Source organism: Stigmatopora argus, chromosome 8 (genome assembly GCF_051989625.1).
Source record: "Stigmatopora argus isolate UIUO_Sarg chromosome 8, RoL_Sarg_1.0, whole genome shotgun sequence".
NCBI classification, from domain to species: domain Eukaryota; kingdom Metazoa; phylum Chordata; class Actinopteri; order Syngnathiformes; family Syngnathidae; genus Stigmatopora; species Stigmatopora argus.
The window spans coordinates 10,172,022-10,187,800 of NC_135394.1; the positions used below are offsets into that span (position 1 = coordinate 10,172,022).

Sequence of the window (15,779 nt, forward strand, 5' to 3'; positions counted from 1 at the left end):
TGAAGCGCATGCGCAGTAACCATTCCTTTTGGAAATCTTTTCACACGCTGACGGTCGACCAGCACGCTAACGAGGTAAGGAACAGAGCAATTTACTGGCCTAAATGCGTTTTTATCACGCTATCGGGAGATTTTTCAGCAATCAATTGAGCCCAAAACGCCAACAAATATCTTAGTTTAATGCCAGGTTTAGCACACCGTCGACTCTTTTCCTCACCGGCTGTGTGCCGTATGTTACTATTTAACATTAGCGTTAGCGTCACGATTTGACTTAAAAAGTGTGTTGTCCGTTTTCTCTCCATAATTGAGTCGTGTGGCAAGACTTTAAATGTAATCAAACAACGCCGAGTCATCAACCGACAGTTTGGTGGGTAAATGCTCACTCTAGAATGATATCCAGAGGCACGGCTTAGTTTGTAATGATAGTTTTCATTGCGAGTGCAAAACACCCGTTGCCGATTTGTAATTGTTCTGTTTTTACAAAAAAAAATCACTTATACAAAACTGTTAAGCCAATTTTCCCCTAGCTGTTAACGTCAGTCTGTATATTTAATCGCCGTATACAAAACTATTAAACCAACTTTCTCCTAGCTCACCGGTGTCAAAGCGGCGGCCCAGGGGCCAAATCTGGCCCGCCGCGTCATTTTGTGCGGCCCGAGAAAGTAAATCATAAGTGCCGACTTTCTGTTAGGATCAAATTCAAATGAAGATTATACATGTATATTATATTTCCTCATTTTCCCCTTAAATCAATAATTGTAATTTTTTAATCCATTTTTTTTCCTTTTTGTGTTTTTAGTTCAAAAAGCATTTAGTAACATCTAAAAATAAATATATTTAATATATTTTCCACTCTAATATTGAACATGTTCCCAAAAATATTTTGTTTCCTTTTGAAATGAAAAACTAATTATTATAAGATATTTTCCCTCATGAAGAAAAAAAAAGCCTCATCAAACATTTTTTTAGATCTACAAAAGCTGAATATTTAGGGCTTTTGATAGTTTTTTGTAATCCAATTTAAATAGAAAAAAAAAATCAAAATATTATTTCAAAAATAGTCCGGCCCACGTGAAATCGAGTTGACGTTATTGCAACCCGCGAACCAACCCGAGTTTGACACCCTTGTCCTAGCTGTTAACGTCAGTCTGTATATTTAATCGTCTCGTCTAGGAAAAAACTCGCTAATTAATTTTCATTCTTTATCTTGATCGTTTATTAAATTTCTAGTAAGATTTCTCTATTCCGTAATTGTTTGGCAACCCCCAAATACCTTGGTTAAGTCAAGTTTTCCCTGTTTAGCATCAAGATAAAACTACTTCCCCCAAAAAAACAACTAAGCCTATCTGTTGAATTTCCAGGCTCTATATATGCTAACTTATGCTTTTTGTGTATGCAAAGTTTCCCTGTTTAGCACCAAGATGCAGTTCTTCTAGCATGCCTAGAGCACTATTGAGGTTATAGATGAGGAGACAAGGTAAAACTACAAAAAAAAAAGTTGAATCTCCATTCTATATATTCTAACTTTTGCTATTTTTTTGCATGCAACAGGCCTGAGAGATCTTCCTCGCAAGTTGCCCACTTGAATCATATGGTGTCTCTGTACTTCTGAAAATCCAAATTAAATAAAAGCCTAAATCATCATGATGTTTCACTGGCCATTCATTTCCACAGCCCTTTGACTAAATCTTTAAGGTAAGAAGAATCTCAGTTAATGTTAGAGCAGGAATTCTAAGTGTTTATTCCCCCAGCTTTTTTTTCTTCCAAGTGTTTATTCCCCATATTTTTCTAATTTTATTTTGATTCTGCCCCCAATTTTTTTCCAAGTGTTTATTACCCCAGCTTTTTATTTTTTTCTTCCAAGTGTCTATTCCCCATATTTTTCAAATTTTATTGTGTTTATGCCCCCAGCTTTTTTTTAAATTTACTTTCTGTGTATATATCCCCAGTTTTTATTCCCCCAGCTTTAATTTTTTTCTGAGTATATGCCCCCAATTTTTTCTAAGTGTTTATTCCCCCAGCTTTTTATTTTTTCTTCCAAGTGTTTATTCCCCTTTTTTTTTAATTTATTTTCTGTGTATATATCCCCAGTTTTTTTCTCCTAAGTGTTTAGGCCCCTTTTTTTTATGTGTTTATTCCCCAGCTTTTATTTTTTCTAAGTTTATTTTACAAAAATTAATTGTAAGTGTAAAATTGTTTTGTGAATATTTAACTAAAATGTCTTGACTTATGTCTACAGGTGGACAAACTGGAGAAAAGACTGGCTACACCAATCAACACTTCAATGTAATGCCAACTAAGTATGTTAAAGTTGAAACGTCTACCTGTAAATAAATTGTTTTTAACTTTGATTGTTAATTGCATTTTTTGTTAGATAAAGACAAACATATATACATTTAAAAACTTTTATTTTGACATAGAAAAATGGGCTTTCGAGATAGGTTCGCGCAGGCCCTCCAGCATTTTTAAAAATCAGTGTTGCCTTCATCCATTTTCAAATGGACAAAGAAACTCCCCTTGGCACCAGGTGGAATTCTGGAAAACAAAAAAGGGGTCAATACACCAAGTTAAATAAAAAACCATTCACAAGGTCTTACCTTTTATTTTGAAAAAGTTTGGAGATAGGTTCTGGCGTAACACCCAGCCCCGAGAAATGAGGGGGTGCGTCAGCCTATCTGTACATAGGCAGGAAACCTGGTCTCCCTTGGGTGGAATTCTGGAAAACAAAAAAAGGGGTCAATACACCAAGTTAAATAAAAAACCATTCACAAGGTCTTACCTTTTATTTTGAAAAAGTTTGGAGATAGGTTCTGGCGTAACACCCAGCCCCGAGAAATGAGGGGGTGCATCAGCCTATCTGTACATAGGCAGGAAACCTGGTCTCCCTTGGGTGGAATTCTGGAAAACAAAAAAAGGGGTCAATACACCAAGTTAAATAAAAAACCATTCACAAGGTCTTACCTTTTATTTTGAAAAAGTTTGGAGATAGGCTGACACACCAGAACCTCTCCAAACTTTTTCAAAATAAAAGGTAAGACCTTGTGAATGGTTTTTTTACTTAACTTTGTGTATTGACGCCCATGTACAGATAGGCTGACACACCAGAACCTATCTGTACATAGGCTGGAAAACAAAAGGGGTCAAGGCACAATCGATTAAGTTACATAAAAAAAGAAATACAGACTAGCGCCTAATTAAGTCAAATTTAACTACAAAAAACTCCTACATTTAGCTTTTTTTTCCTATAAAACATCAAAAGGGTACCCATTATTCAGACACTGCAAAAGGCAATATTAGACATACTCCTGATGGTCTGGTTTTCTTTTTGTCTGCTGCAGAGAGACCAAAAAAATGATCCGAGTCTTTAAAGGCCCCTATCCAGTCTATTTTTCATGTTTTCCTCCACAAACAGGATCTTGATGTGGTGGGAAATATAGAAAACACACTGGACAGGGGCCCACAAGGTACAAATTACATTAAAATAATAAATAAAATATCCTACTTCTGCCTTGAGTTTTTCAGTCAATTATTTCAAATCCATTCATTCTTAAAAAAATAAATATCCAAAAAGCTTCCGTTTTTCTCTTATGCGAAGGAAAAATGTTTAAATGAGTCAAAAATAACACCTGCACTAATGTTGAATAAATGCCTTAGGTTTTGTCAAGACCACATTTAAAACTAAAAATGAAACATCCAAGCCCTGAGGTCTTTAAGAAAGTTAATGGGGTAAAAGTATATAATCTATTTGAGTGCACAGTTCCACTACATGGCAGAATTTTTTGTACCAATTACCAATTTCATCATGCGCAGTTATCTGGGTATGACGACAAAGCCTATGTTCTATTATTATTTGTAAGTTCAGAAAGATGTGAAACTCACAAGCAGAAGCTACTCCTATACTTGCCACTATAGTATTTTTTAAATTGAATTCAATAGGGATGACTACAGTTTTTCATTTATCGCAGCCATGTCTGGTCTACATTAACCGCGATAATCGAGGGATGACTGTTTATTCCTTACACGTCCACTAATGGCATGTGTGTGGGTGACTAATCCACAGGTTTTTGCTATTAAAAAAACACCAAGCTAGTTAGTGTTTTCATTCAAAAGTTGAATGTATCATGATGAAAAAACAAGCCAATTCCGCAAAGCGTTGAATACTGAACGCTGACGTTTAAATATTACACGGATAGAGAAAATCGGAACTATTTAAAAATGACTCACTTTGTTATAGCGTCGACAAGATGCTCCTTTCTGGTCGTTTTGGCCACATTCTTGATGTTTCCCAGCAGTCTGTGCTCGTTGAGGGACTGAAACACACAAAGGAATGATTTCTTTTTACACAAAGAGCGATCGGTAACGCAATGTAGCCAATTTGTTTGCAAACATTTTGCTGTCTGCACACACATGGGGCTACATCACGTTAACGAATCATGCTCTTATCACTCTTAAGACGAGAACTGGGGCTTCGAAATCCCCAAATGACAACGTACCGAATGTGCTCCATCGTCCTGTGAGAAGTTTGTCAGGCTTTCTTCGGCAAATCGTCACTTTTGAGCTGCTCTGCAGTGCACGCCCGCGTTGCCTCCTGGCTCATCAGCCATTTTGGGGTTTGACGTCGGCAATTTGAACTGTGACCTCGGCCACGCCTATTAAAAATAGACACACACAAAATATAAATTGTTTTCATAATAACGTGCGTTAGTCAGTGTGTGTGTGTGGGGGGGGGGGGCTGTACATGCTTTTTGGTTGGACTTTAATACTTAAAAAAATGTTTTCATAATAAAGATGCATTAGTCAGTGGGTGGGGCGGGGGCGGGGCTGTAAATACGTGTTGATTGGGCATTCATACTTAAAAAAAAACACATTGTTTTCATCATAACGTGCATTAGTTAGTGGGGGGAGCTGTAAATATTTTTGGGTTGGGCTTTACTCCTTGAAAATACAGTATTGCACATTATGAACATTGTGATGACATGCACTTTAGAGTTTGTTTTTTACTTCTAGACATTTAAACAGTGGCAGTGCATTTTTTTGCTGTTTCACGTATGGACGTATATGGACGTATCGACGTTCATCGCTGTCTTTTTACCGTGGAAATGATACTCCGGGCCCGGTTCTGATGTCTAAAAAGCTCCAGTATTTGTATTTAATCAATAAATGCTGTTTTCGGCTGGATTTTACCCAATTTTCGGGCAATGTTTGCCCGTACGCCATTGACGTTCAGTACTGTCTTTTCCGTTTGTTTGCCATTTTTTCTTACTGCACAAAATGTTCTGTTGCATATCCTATGGTCAAGTCCTTTAATCAAACCTGCATAATCAATCGCGTGGCGTCTTTACAGCGCCGTAAAAAACAATAAAATAAAATAACAACATCTCGCATATCCACGAACATAAAAAATAAGCAATTCAACCTTTTTTATTAGGCAAATATGTACCAGAAACCGAAAATATGCTCGTTTTAATTTGATGGTAGAAAATGTCTGTGTATGCATGTGTGCGCACTAAACACTAGAGGGCACTCGTTCCGATAGTACGTCTTAACGCTTCACTCTTATTGAGATATTGAATAAAAAAATACATCAAGCAAGATACCCTGAGTATATTAACTTATGCTTTATAATACAGGACTTGTCATTTCAAAAACAAAATGGAGACTTAAGTAATTTTCCCGTGGTTGTCTTTATTGGACATAATTGATTTCCTTGCACTGTAACGACAAATCCCTTCACTTAAATTACCAGCAGTATTAGTACAAAATGTCTTTTACAAAAAGGACCAGCGCTCAGCCTTTAGTGGGCATTCAAGATGAAGCAGGTTGACTGCATACACATCAAAAACGAAGAGTAAAGCCAAAATGAGACTAGTATTCAGAAACAAATATCTTATGTGCACAAATGTGGAAGTGGCTGTACAGCGCAAACATCAGCTGACAGGGGATTTCCTCGCAATATTTGGAGGTCGAGGTTCACGTCATCCCTCGTTTCACGTGATCCTTTGAGTGAGCTCTTGAAATGGAGGATTGACAAAATAGAGACAGCATTACGAGACGAGACGAAACATGAGGTAACGAACGTTTGTATGAAAACGAGTAGTTTTGTCACGTCGGATCGACCTGGATTTTGGCCCAACAAAGTCCCCTGCTGCCATTTTATTAGAATACTAAATGCAAAAAAAAAAAAGGTGGTTTTCTAGTCTGGACGTTCACTGTTGGTTTCCATTAGAGTTATCACAGCTCTCTATTTTTATGGTATAGGTTAATTTGTATTTTTTAATCCTTTCGCTGTTTTGTAAACAAAAACAAAAAAACTCCTCCCACTGGGTGAGTTTTTTTGCTGGGTCACGGACAGTCTACCCACTCAACTGTTTATAACTCATCCTTCATGGGGGACTCTGCGTCGTCCTCGTCTTCCTCTTCTTCGTCCTCGTTCTCCTCGCCCTCTTCCTCCTCATCTTCTTCATCCTTTTCTTCGCCGTCCTCGTCATCGTCGTCATCCTTCGCCTCTTCTCTCCTTTGCTTGTCCTCCTCCTCGCGGATTTTTCGCTCCTCCTCATCTTGGCTGTCTTTCATCTTTTTCTCGGCATCCTGTTAAGGGAGGCATTTATGGCAAATGTTTAGAGTGGAAAAGCGAGCGAGACGCAGGGTGACCGGTCGTACCTTAGTTTTGCCCCACGTGTCGGCGCCGACTTCCTCGGCCAGTTTGGGGTCGTTGGTGATCAGGAAATTGTCAAAAATGGTGCCGGACTTCACCTACGATCAAGATTTAACAGAGAAAAATGAAATGCCTGCCAACATTTGGAATTTAAGTGAGAATTTCATCTGTAAGTGGGAGGGAAAAGGTTAAGTTAAAAAACCTAATTATAATAAATACATTATATTATAACAGTTGTGTTTTATTTTCTACATTCACTTCCATTTCTTGTCAGTTTCTAAAAAATCTCTATTTTTTATGTATTTTCTTTACTAATTTTTCTCAATTGATCTTGAGGAATTTAGGATTCAAGGGGTTAATTTTACTTCTTTAAGTATTATTATTTTACGTTAATTCATAATTGTATCATTTTCAAAAAAAAAAATTTTTTTTTATAATTTTACCAATTTAAATCTATTTGATTTGAAGCATGGTTCGATTTTATTCGGTCTCCTTTGCTTTTCTTAAACGCCTTCGCTGCCAGCCCCTCCCGAGTGACTTACGCACTCATGAACGTTACCTGCCACAGGTCGAGTCCAATCACGCCAACACTGTCGTATTTATAGATCTCGGCATCAGCGCTGTACTCGGGGTTGTCGATCTCCGGGTGGACCCATTTGCCCTTGAAGGCGGGGTTGCTAATCTCTTTGGGTTTCCACTCGCCCTGTTTCACACAAGAAAAAAAAACAACTCACATACCGTATTGGCCCGAATATAAGACGACCCCCTCTTTTTTCAGGACTCAGGTTTAAAAAAAGACTTCTTGAAAACCAATTTCAATTTTTATACAGAAAATAATTACAGTACGTCTGAAACAAATGATTTTATCAATATATTCGAGAGAAAAAAATGTATGATAGTTATCTGAATATTTAAAAATAATACCGTCTTATATTCGGCCCAATACGGTACAGCTTAGGCTTCCGAGGATTCCTGTACCTTGTACTCGGGGTTAGCGATCATGGGAGGCTCCCACTCGCCGTCCATGTCGTCGTCCCAGTCTTCCGGTTTCTTGGCGTCTGGGTCGGGAATGTTCTCCGCCTTGTCCCAGTCCTGTCATAAGGCAAAGCCCACATCAGCCAAGTCGTACCCGGTCCCAGAAGCGGCCGCGGCCCCATCCATCCATACTCACCTCCGGTTTGACGTCGTCAGGGTCGGGGATTTTCTCCCGCTCGTCCCAGTCCTCCGGTTTCTTGGCTTCGGGGTCCTTAATCTTCTTGGGGGGCAGGAAGTCCCAGTCCTCCTCTAAGCTGCCAGACTCCACCTTCTTGTTGTCAATCTTCACCTCGTATGTGTTGTCGGGGTTGACGATTAGCGTGTACAAGTGAGTGAATTCGTCGTCCTGGAGGAGAGGGAGGGCGGGTATTTTAAAAAAGTGACTACATTCTAGTTTTTGAAAAAAATCAAATGAAAATTTTAAAATAGATTTCAATAAATGGAGGATTTATTTATTTATTTTTTAAATGGACACGACTCCTTTGACTCACCTTGCATCTGATGTCCTTGTTAACCAAATGGTTCTTGCCCTTGTAGTTAAAGATGACGTGAACTTTCTTTGTGCCGGGCCCGCAAATATCAGGACCTGCGTGCGTGAAATAAATTGGGAAATTCAATCCTTCCGTCGGCAAGGCAACCGGCCTGCGGAAGAAGTCGACGCGCCCGCCTTACCGAACATGATGTTGTAGACCGAGTCCCCGTGCATGCCCTCCTGCTTAAGGTCCGAGGGGAAGACTTTGACGTAGCCACCGCCGCAGTCGATGTTTTGCTCGTGTTTGACGGTGAACTGGATAACGAGGGGTTGACCGGCATTGCTGAAGTCGTCGAAGCGAGCCGAAACCGCGTAGAAGCGAGCGTCCTGGCTCGTCTGCAAACCTGGCGCGACAAATCAGCACGAGTCAGTCGTAGGGCACGACGAATTGATGAGCTCTTTTGTTCTTTGATATTTGTTTGACATCGGCAGATGGTGTCAGATTCTTTTGAATTAGGGAGAATGGCAGTGAAGGCTCAAGTTTGATTGACCTTGACGGTGATAGATGTCAATTCATCTGTCTTGTGCAATAGGGGAAATATTGTATACGCACGATACATTTGATTCATTCCGAGAATACGGACCTGACCCCACCCCCCACTCACCTTTGTCCTTCTCCGCATCGCCGTAAAACTTGCCCGCAGTCAGGACAAAGTTGCCATAGTCAGTTTTGTGCTTGGATTCGTCCCAACGATTCATCCACGCATCTGCAAAACAAGACAAGGTTGTCTGTCAAGTGTACATTTTCACAGCTCATCTTTTTGCATCGCTTCTCCGGAGGTCATGTTTGCGGTTCGGAATGTCTCCACGATAACTCAAGAAGGAATAAAGGCATAACCAAACTTGCGGGATGTTTGTAATACGGAACAGAAGAAGTGACCTGTAACTGCCCCCAAAACAACTATAAATGGCTGGAAATGAAGCAAATGACCTCTAATGCCCCAAGATTATCTTATTGGTAGCGATTAACAGCCATGACAGGTCATTTCCTGTTCATTTAAAGTCACTTCCAATTCCTTTTAGATTACCAGGTCACTTCTTGTTCAGTAACATTCACAAGAGAAGAATGAAAAGAGCTTGATAATGTTTTTACTTACAACATGGAATATCTTAAAGCTTTTCTGACCTGTCTTGGTAATTGTTGTATCATCATATCGCAAAAAGATATGATGTACCCAAGGAATCGCACCCCTAGGTATCTATATTATTTATCTTTATATTTTAAAAAGGTCTCCACACGTGGGGGAGGGGCAGGGGGGTTTGACTATACTTGGGGGAGGGTGTATTAAACAATACAGGTTGACAATCAATAAATGCGTGCATAATTTAGAACAAAATAATTGGATAAGGCAAAAAAAAAATCTGCAAATATCAGTTTACATTATTGCACGTTCTTCTACTACCATGCTTACACGCAACCTAATAATAGAGTCGATTTGTAGTCAACGTGGACAAATAAAAACAATAATTTATACAGCAAAAATGGTAGAAATGCTGCTAAATGAGCTCACCTCCGTCTTCAAATTGCTCTCGGAAATAGACAGTAGATTCAGCCAGGACACAGGCCGCCGACACGGCCAAGAACAGCAGCGACAAGGCGGTCATGGTAAGGGGACACACTGCGTCAAACTATGCCTAAAAATAACCAAATTAATGATGAATTAATTAAATCTTTGCCGTCCCTCGACGCAGTGTAGCGGCTACAGACTCCCGTTAGTGGCGTTTCACACAAGACATGCAGTCCCTCGCCTCTCGGCTGGAAACAGATGTCTCCATATGATTGGCTGGCGGCGTCGGAGTTACCCAGGAAGTGAGACTCTTTTCGGCCAATCAGAGAAGAAAATAAGTTGACGGGCGCGTGTGCAGCCAATAAGCAACGACCACGCGTTAGCTTAACGCACACCCAGCGTGTAGTGCGTTTGATGTACATCATGAAGTCACAATGACAACGATGACTGACTGAATCATTACTGTATAAAATACAGTAAGGATATTGTGTAATAATGTGATATACAGTGTATAGTCAATGCTATTTTCTGCCTGTCCTCCCAGTTAATCAGTCTTTGATTTCAGGCAATCAGATAAACGCTATGAAATTCTAGAAAAAAAACCTTGACTCTATGGTGGCCATAACAAGAGTACATTTCTGATTTTATTCGTTTTGATTAATTCTGTTAAAAAGGTCATACCTACACGTCGTGAAGTTGGGCTAAATGATTTTTTTTAACTCCCCAAAACAGCCACTTGCCCTATAATGGGTGTAATCATTTATTTTTTCAAAATTCACGAGGTGCAAAATAGAAAAAAAATCTAAGCAAAATCACATGACAAAAAAATAAACAGTGGCATTTTTCTGATGAACAATTAAAACGTATACTTTGAAATCATTAAAACATTTTTTCCACTAAAACATTGCCAGATAACAGCGTTATTTAACCAACCACAACACATGAGACAAAGTAGTTAAAAGTCAAATATTAAAAATGGGGAAATACGGACTGCATTTTTAAGATAGTGCAACAAAAAGCTGTGTTGGGGATATGACTAGATGAATAGCAATGTGCAAAGGTCTAGGTAAAAAATACAATATGGCATGTATTTACTCACCAAACCAGGAAATGTGTATATCTACTCTATAAGTTAATTACAGTAATAAAAGCTCCAATGGATTTGAATGATCTACAGTACATAGTGGAACAAAATGGTAGTTAATTTGCGTCACAAAAAAACGTACATTTTTGCTGTGATAGGATTTCATAGTTTGTCCTTTAGGTAACAGAAGTTAAGCAATGTTTTCGTCGGTTTTTGTTTGTAGAGATGGTGAAAGCCACGGTGGACTTTGGCTAGGCTGAGACTGGAGCAAGTGAGCTACTCACGTCATCGTCAAGATCTGGACGTGTTTTGACTCAATTCTTATTTATTTTACATTGGCTGTTGACAATATAGAGTAACTTAAGCAGTGGTTTTTAACCTGGGCTACATCGCATTGTTTAAACTTTTTTCTCTGAGGGTCGCTTCCAGAAAAAGAAAATTAAGCGAGGGCCAAATTGAAACAAGAAAAAAAAAGGAAATAAATAACCTTCTAATGGCCAAAAATAAACCAGTCCGGCCCACAGGAGATGCTGTTGGCATAAAAAGTGGCTGGCGAACGGAACTGAGTTTGAAACCCCTGCTGAATGCAAACTTCTGATTGATTTCCTCCACTTGTCATTTAACCACGTTTTAGCTCTCCATCTTAAGTGCGCAGCCGCAACAAGGCAGCGCTTCCGCTTGGTTCATCCCGCTCACATGGGAAGCGCGCTTGTTGTTAAACCTGGCACGAGTGACCCGGACAGTGGCGTGTTTTGCACCTGAACTGAAGGAGTGAGGCGCGGGCTTTTTCACAGCTTGGCTGTCTGGCTTCTTATGAAAGAAAGAAGTTGATGCGCTGGGGGATGGATTTGCACCCCTGGGCGGAGAAGAGTCGCTCTTCTTTGGGGATGTACAACATGGCCTTGGCCACCTCGTCCAGCGTGGCCACGTCGGCTTCCATGCCTCGGGCGGCGAAGGCGTCTTTGGCGCACAACTTAACGTGGTGGCTCTCCAGAGGTAGGAAGGGTACGAAGAAGTCGATCAGGTGGCCGGACATTAGCTCGCTCTTGGCAAAACCGCCTGAAAGACAATAGAAAAAAAGCTGATATTTTCATCTGGTTAAAGCCGCATAGATTGCTGTTATTCTAGCATGCTTTTCCTGGCATTTATTTTTTACTTCCTTAAATACTCACTTTGTCAAACACTATTAACAGTTAGCAGTTTGGCAGCAGACAGACTAAAGGTGTTTAAAAAAAAATGATTCAGCAATATATCGCAGCATTACATTGCACGATTCCTGCACTAATACAAAATCCATCTCGTTTGATCTTTCCACTTGTGTTTTTGGTGTTGATAAAAAGGTGGCTACGTCCATAAGTCTGTTTGCACTAAAAACTGAAACAGTTGTTCATGAAACAGATTTACTTTAGTGCTGAATGAAGTTCCAGAAATAAATATGTACGATATAAATGTCCTTTCATGTCCATTTGAATTACTTTTTGTGATGTGCAAAAATTGCAATATCGTCTTCAAGTGTATTATCGAGATTAACCAGGATCAAATTATATCGCCAGATATGTGGCGATAGACATTAATACAGATCTTTTAGTAATTAAAGCAGTTGTTATTTGACTTTAAACAAAATAAACATGCTTTTCTAAGTTCTTCTAATTTTCAGAAAGGATGTGCACCTTGCGCTTCCATTGTTTCAGCTCGAAGTCTGTGTTCCAAATCCTCCATCCCGATGTCCTCTCTGTTCTGACCGGAGTGCCAAAAATCCAACGCCACCTCATTGATTGTGGCTCCTCCAATATTGCTGCACGGGGAACAAAATGGAGATCAATCACACCTCCTCCAAACATTGGCGGACATTGACGTCAGTTGACGTCCGGTCCCTTTGGGCCGAACGGGATTCGAGGTCAGTCGAAACTGGCCAAAGATTGGCGCTAACATTCTAGGAATTTAGGGCGTCATTTCAGAAATGTCAAACCTGAGGAATAGAAAGATAGCCTTTCGGTAGTTGACTCCATCCACATTGTCGTAGTGGGCCATGTATGGCTTAATTGCATCGATGAGGCCCGGGTGGAGCTTCTCGGCTTCGTCGAAGATGAATAGCGGCTGGGAACATCGCAGGACCGTGTCCCGGATTGCTTCTCTCAGCTGACCCTGAAGAGCAGAACAATTTCTGGTTGCTAAATCCATTTGTTTTTTATTGTGCTGAAATGTTTGAAAATGACACCATACTGTAGTTCTGTGTCTGTTTTTCACTATGCTTGCGTTGAATATAATTCAAAAGGATTAGAAAAGTTGTTGTATGTTTATAATACAAAACCGATTTTACTTCCTTGCTAAATGTGAGGTGTATTTCGGAAATGACTCTGATGGGTCATAAGGTCAAAAAGGTCAGAATAGGAATTTTGTAGTAACTTAACTTAATAACAGATTCTTCCATTGGATTCAAATTTCTCAACGATGAGAGAAAGCGTGAGGACAATTTTAGGGCTTGAGAGTAAACATGGGTAGCGTGTCACTTTTTCACCACCGCCTTGAATTTGGCTCCTTTTTCAGAGTGCTGCTCTAGTAAAATCTATTTTGTGGGTGAAAGTTGAATACAAATGCTTGCTCTCCTTTGGACTTTCCAATTCACCCGTGTACTAATATTGACCCAATATCATTCTTCATCATTGTGCAACGTTTGGATCACACTCAGTGGTCGACAGCGTTATCTTTCGACTTTAGCCGAGAACTTGACCGGTACGTTCTCGGTGGTGAGCCCTCACCTCTCATGTCTCACCTTGTACATGTCCACCATCTTGGCGTGGTGGAAGTGGAACGGGGCGATGAATAGGCGGACGCAATCACTCTTCACCCCTTCGCGATAAAGGTTATCCGCCACCATCCTGGCCACAAAGTTCTTGCCGGTGCCCGACCAGCCATGGAAGGAGAGAGTCAGGGGCTTGTTGGACTCCGGGTTGTTGATGAAACCTTGGACTGCTTTTAGAACTACAGATTGGGCCAGGTGCTGGCCGTGGAGTTTGGTGCGAAGGTCTTGGGCCAAACCTACACAAAAGGAAATGATTAGCATTGATTTGACCCATTGGCTAACTGAGAGACACTGGTGGAGATGAACAGGTAGTAGGACAGATATATTTTATATAAATACAAGGCTTCCGCAAATCAGTATATTTTGACATCTTTGTTGATTTACTAGTAATTACTCCTGTTAGCTGCAAATGTGCATTGAAACCTAAAATTGGACAAGAATAAGGTGAAATACGAAGCATGTTTCAAAACTAAAATTTGCAAATATCTCATTCATTCATTCTCTGTTGACGGGGGTGCTGCAGCCTATCCCAACCAACTATGGGCAGTAGGCTAAGGACACCCTGAATTTGTGGGCAGCCAATTACAGAGCACAATGAGACGAACAGCCAATCATGATCACACTCATACCGAGGGACAATTTAGAGTGGTCAACCAGCCTACCATGCATGTTTTGGGGATGTCGGGAGAAACTGGAGTACCCAGAGAAAACCCACGCGGGCACGGCGAGAACACGCAAACTCCAAACTGGAAGGTTGGAACCCACCAGGAATTGAACCCTCAATCTCAGAACTGCGAGGCCATCCAGCAAATATCTCATCTTAATGCATCATTAATGATAACAAATACTTCCATTGAGGACTTTTTTTATTCGATTCTGTGTCTGTTTGTTTTCGAGATAAAAGGCATTATGAAAGGGAATTGTTGTTATAAGAGGCAGAATAGAGAAATATCAGGGTACCCTTTTCACCCAAATTTGGAGGATATAAAAAAGGTAAAAGATCAAAGAGGTCAGAAATTCGGCAATGCTGAAAATATGCCATCTTTGATTTCAATTACCATTCTATTCGTTGAAACGCGGTAGCCCTGATTTAACATAAAATATCAACAAAAAATGCAAACGAAAATATGACACTGCACAGTGCACACAAACATTTAAATGAAATTATATCTCCTGCCAAAAATTGTATACGCACAATATTTTTAAGGCGGTATGACAGACAGCCTTCCCGCTAGCACCTTAAAGATGTATTCTTCCGCCCACGCCCAAGCAAAGTAGTACATAAGCACGGCGTGAAACAAGGACCGCCGGCCGTAAAATACATTTTTAATAAAGAAAGCCTGATAATGTAGTATCATACCAGTGATATTGTTGGTCACCCTGCAGTCTCCCGAGTCGCAGCACTGACCAAGGTTACAGTACAGACGGTAAAGTAGATCCGTGCAGTCATGGGTGAAACCGGCCCAAACATCCTTGGCAGGAACTGTCCACAAACACGAATTAAAATGTCCAGTTATTACTTAACAAAGGGGGTTTGAATCTCTTAATATCTTACCTTGCTGAGTCGCATCGTCCTGGTGGGGCTGACAGTCGCCCTCCCAAATGTTGCAGTAAATGTAGTTGAAGTAGTACGAGGACACGTTGGACACCGTGTCCAGCTGAAGGAAATGCGGGTGTACGGGGACGACCAGCAGTAGAAGCGACAGAAGCGGCGTCACGAAGCGGGCAAACATTAGGGAGGAGGAAGATGAGGCTTCGACAGTCGGACCCGCGTCTAATGTGGTGCCATCTGATAACGCGCTGCTAGGCTAACATAGCGGGATAGAAGAGTGGTGCGCCATTTAAGGACCGGAAGTATTACCTCCCAAACCCCCCGCCCACTCACGACAATACTGGGATGTGATGTCATCCAATGTACTTTTCAACACAGAGGCGCATAAGACGTCACGTTGCACCGCCTTGCTGGCACAAGTATGGCGTCCGTGAATCTCAGCTTTATTGCTGTTCAGATGCACAGCACGGCTAGTTACTTTGAATCAGACGATTTGATTAGAAAATATTTCATTGCTTGCTAGTCGCAGTGGGTAATAAATCCATTTCGACCGAAGGCATCGCAGCAGGATAAATTTACGACGTAGATAGGCATTGAAAGCCTTTTGCTAG

At 40.6% G+C, this 15,779-nt stretch overlaps 2 protein-coding genes and 2 long non-coding RNA genes across 4 annotated transcripts; 1 reads left to right on the forward strand and 3 right to left on the reverse strand.

Moving 5' to 3' along the window:
* The first annotated feature begins 10 nt into the window (after window positions 1–10).
* On the forward strand, window positions 11–2,350 carry LOC144079439 (uncharacterized). The gene is made up of 4 exons (XR_013301526.1): window positions 11–74; window positions 1,401–1,476; window positions 1,551–1,694; window positions 2,239–2,350. It is a non-coding gene; the product is annotated as an uncharacterized LOC144079439 (long non-coding RNA).
* A 40-nt stretch (window positions 2,351–2,390) lies between these two features.
* On the reverse strand, window positions 2,391–4,725 carry LOC144079113 (uncharacterized). Its single transcript, XR_013301422.1, has 5 exons — window positions 4,493–4,725; window positions 4,224–4,309; window positions 2,779–2,897; window positions 2,597–2,715; window positions 2,391–2,534 (listed from the first exon to the last, which is right to left on the reverse strand). It is a non-coding gene; the product is annotated as an uncharacterized LOC144079113 (long non-coding RNA).
* A 939-nt stretch (window positions 4,726–5,664) lies between these two features.
* calr (calreticulin) lies at window positions 5,665–9,996 on the reverse strand. The gene is made up of 9 exons (XM_077606910.1): window positions 9,733–9,996; window positions 8,827–8,928; window positions 8,362–8,565; window positions 8,181–8,275; window positions 7,826–8,035; window positions 7,633–7,746; window positions 7,214–7,357; window positions 6,660–6,752; window positions 5,665–6,587 (listed from the first exon to the last, which is right to left on the reverse strand). Exons 1-9 carry the CDS (start codon window positions 9,824–9,826, stop codon window positions 6,369–6,371), a joined length of 1,275 nt encoding a protein of 424 aa, XP_077463036.1. The 5' UTR covers window positions 9,827–9,996; the 3' UTR covers window positions 5,665–6,368.
* Window positions 9,997–10,345: 349 nt separating this feature from the next.
* On the reverse strand, window positions 10,346–15,487 carry tor3a (torsin family 3, member A). Its single transcript, XM_077606911.1, has 6 exons — window positions 15,172–15,487; window positions 14,977–15,099; window positions 13,587–13,852; window positions 12,783–12,958; window positions 12,484–12,608; window positions 10,346–11,872 (listed from the first exon to the last, which is right to left on the reverse strand). The coding sequence occupies exons 1-6, from the start codon at window positions 15,347–15,349 to the stop codon at window positions 11,625–11,627; spliced, it is 1,116 nt and encodes a 371-aa protein (XP_077463037.1). The 5' UTR covers window positions 15,350–15,487; the 3' UTR covers window positions 10,346–11,624.
* Between the last annotated feature and the right edge of the window lie 292 nt (window positions 15,488–15,779).

What these genes read in the sequence shown, in the direction of transcription:
- calr (XM_077606910.1), bottom strand. Translation starts at nt 9,826, where the DNA reads ATGACCGCCTTGTCGCTGCTGTTCTTGGCCGTGTCGGCGGCCTGTGTC. An exon ending in AGAGCAATTTGAAGACGGAG is followed by an intron (nt 8,929 to 9,732) that starts GTGAGCTCATTT and finishes CTTGTTTTGCAG; the next exon opens with ATGCGTGGATGAATCGTTGG. An exon ending in CGATGCGGAGAAGGACAAAG is followed by an intron (nt 8,566 to 8,826) that starts GTGAGTGGGGGG and finishes TTGTCGCGCCAG; the next exon opens with GTTTGCAGACGAGCCAGGAC.
- tor3a (XM_077606911.1), bottom strand. Translation starts at nt 15,349, where the DNA reads ATGTTTGCCCGCTTCGTGACGCCGCTTCTGTCGCTTCTACTGCTGGTC. An exon ending in AGATGGTGGACATGTACAAG is followed by an intron (nt 12,959 to 13,586) that starts GTGAGACATGAG and finishes TCTGCTCTTCAG; the next exon opens with GGTCAGCTGAGAGAAGCAAT. An exon ending in GCTATCTTTCTATTCCTCAG is followed by an intron (nt 12,609 to 12,782) that starts GTTTGACATTTC and finishes TTCCCCGTGCAG; the next exon opens with CAATATTGGAGGAGCCACAA.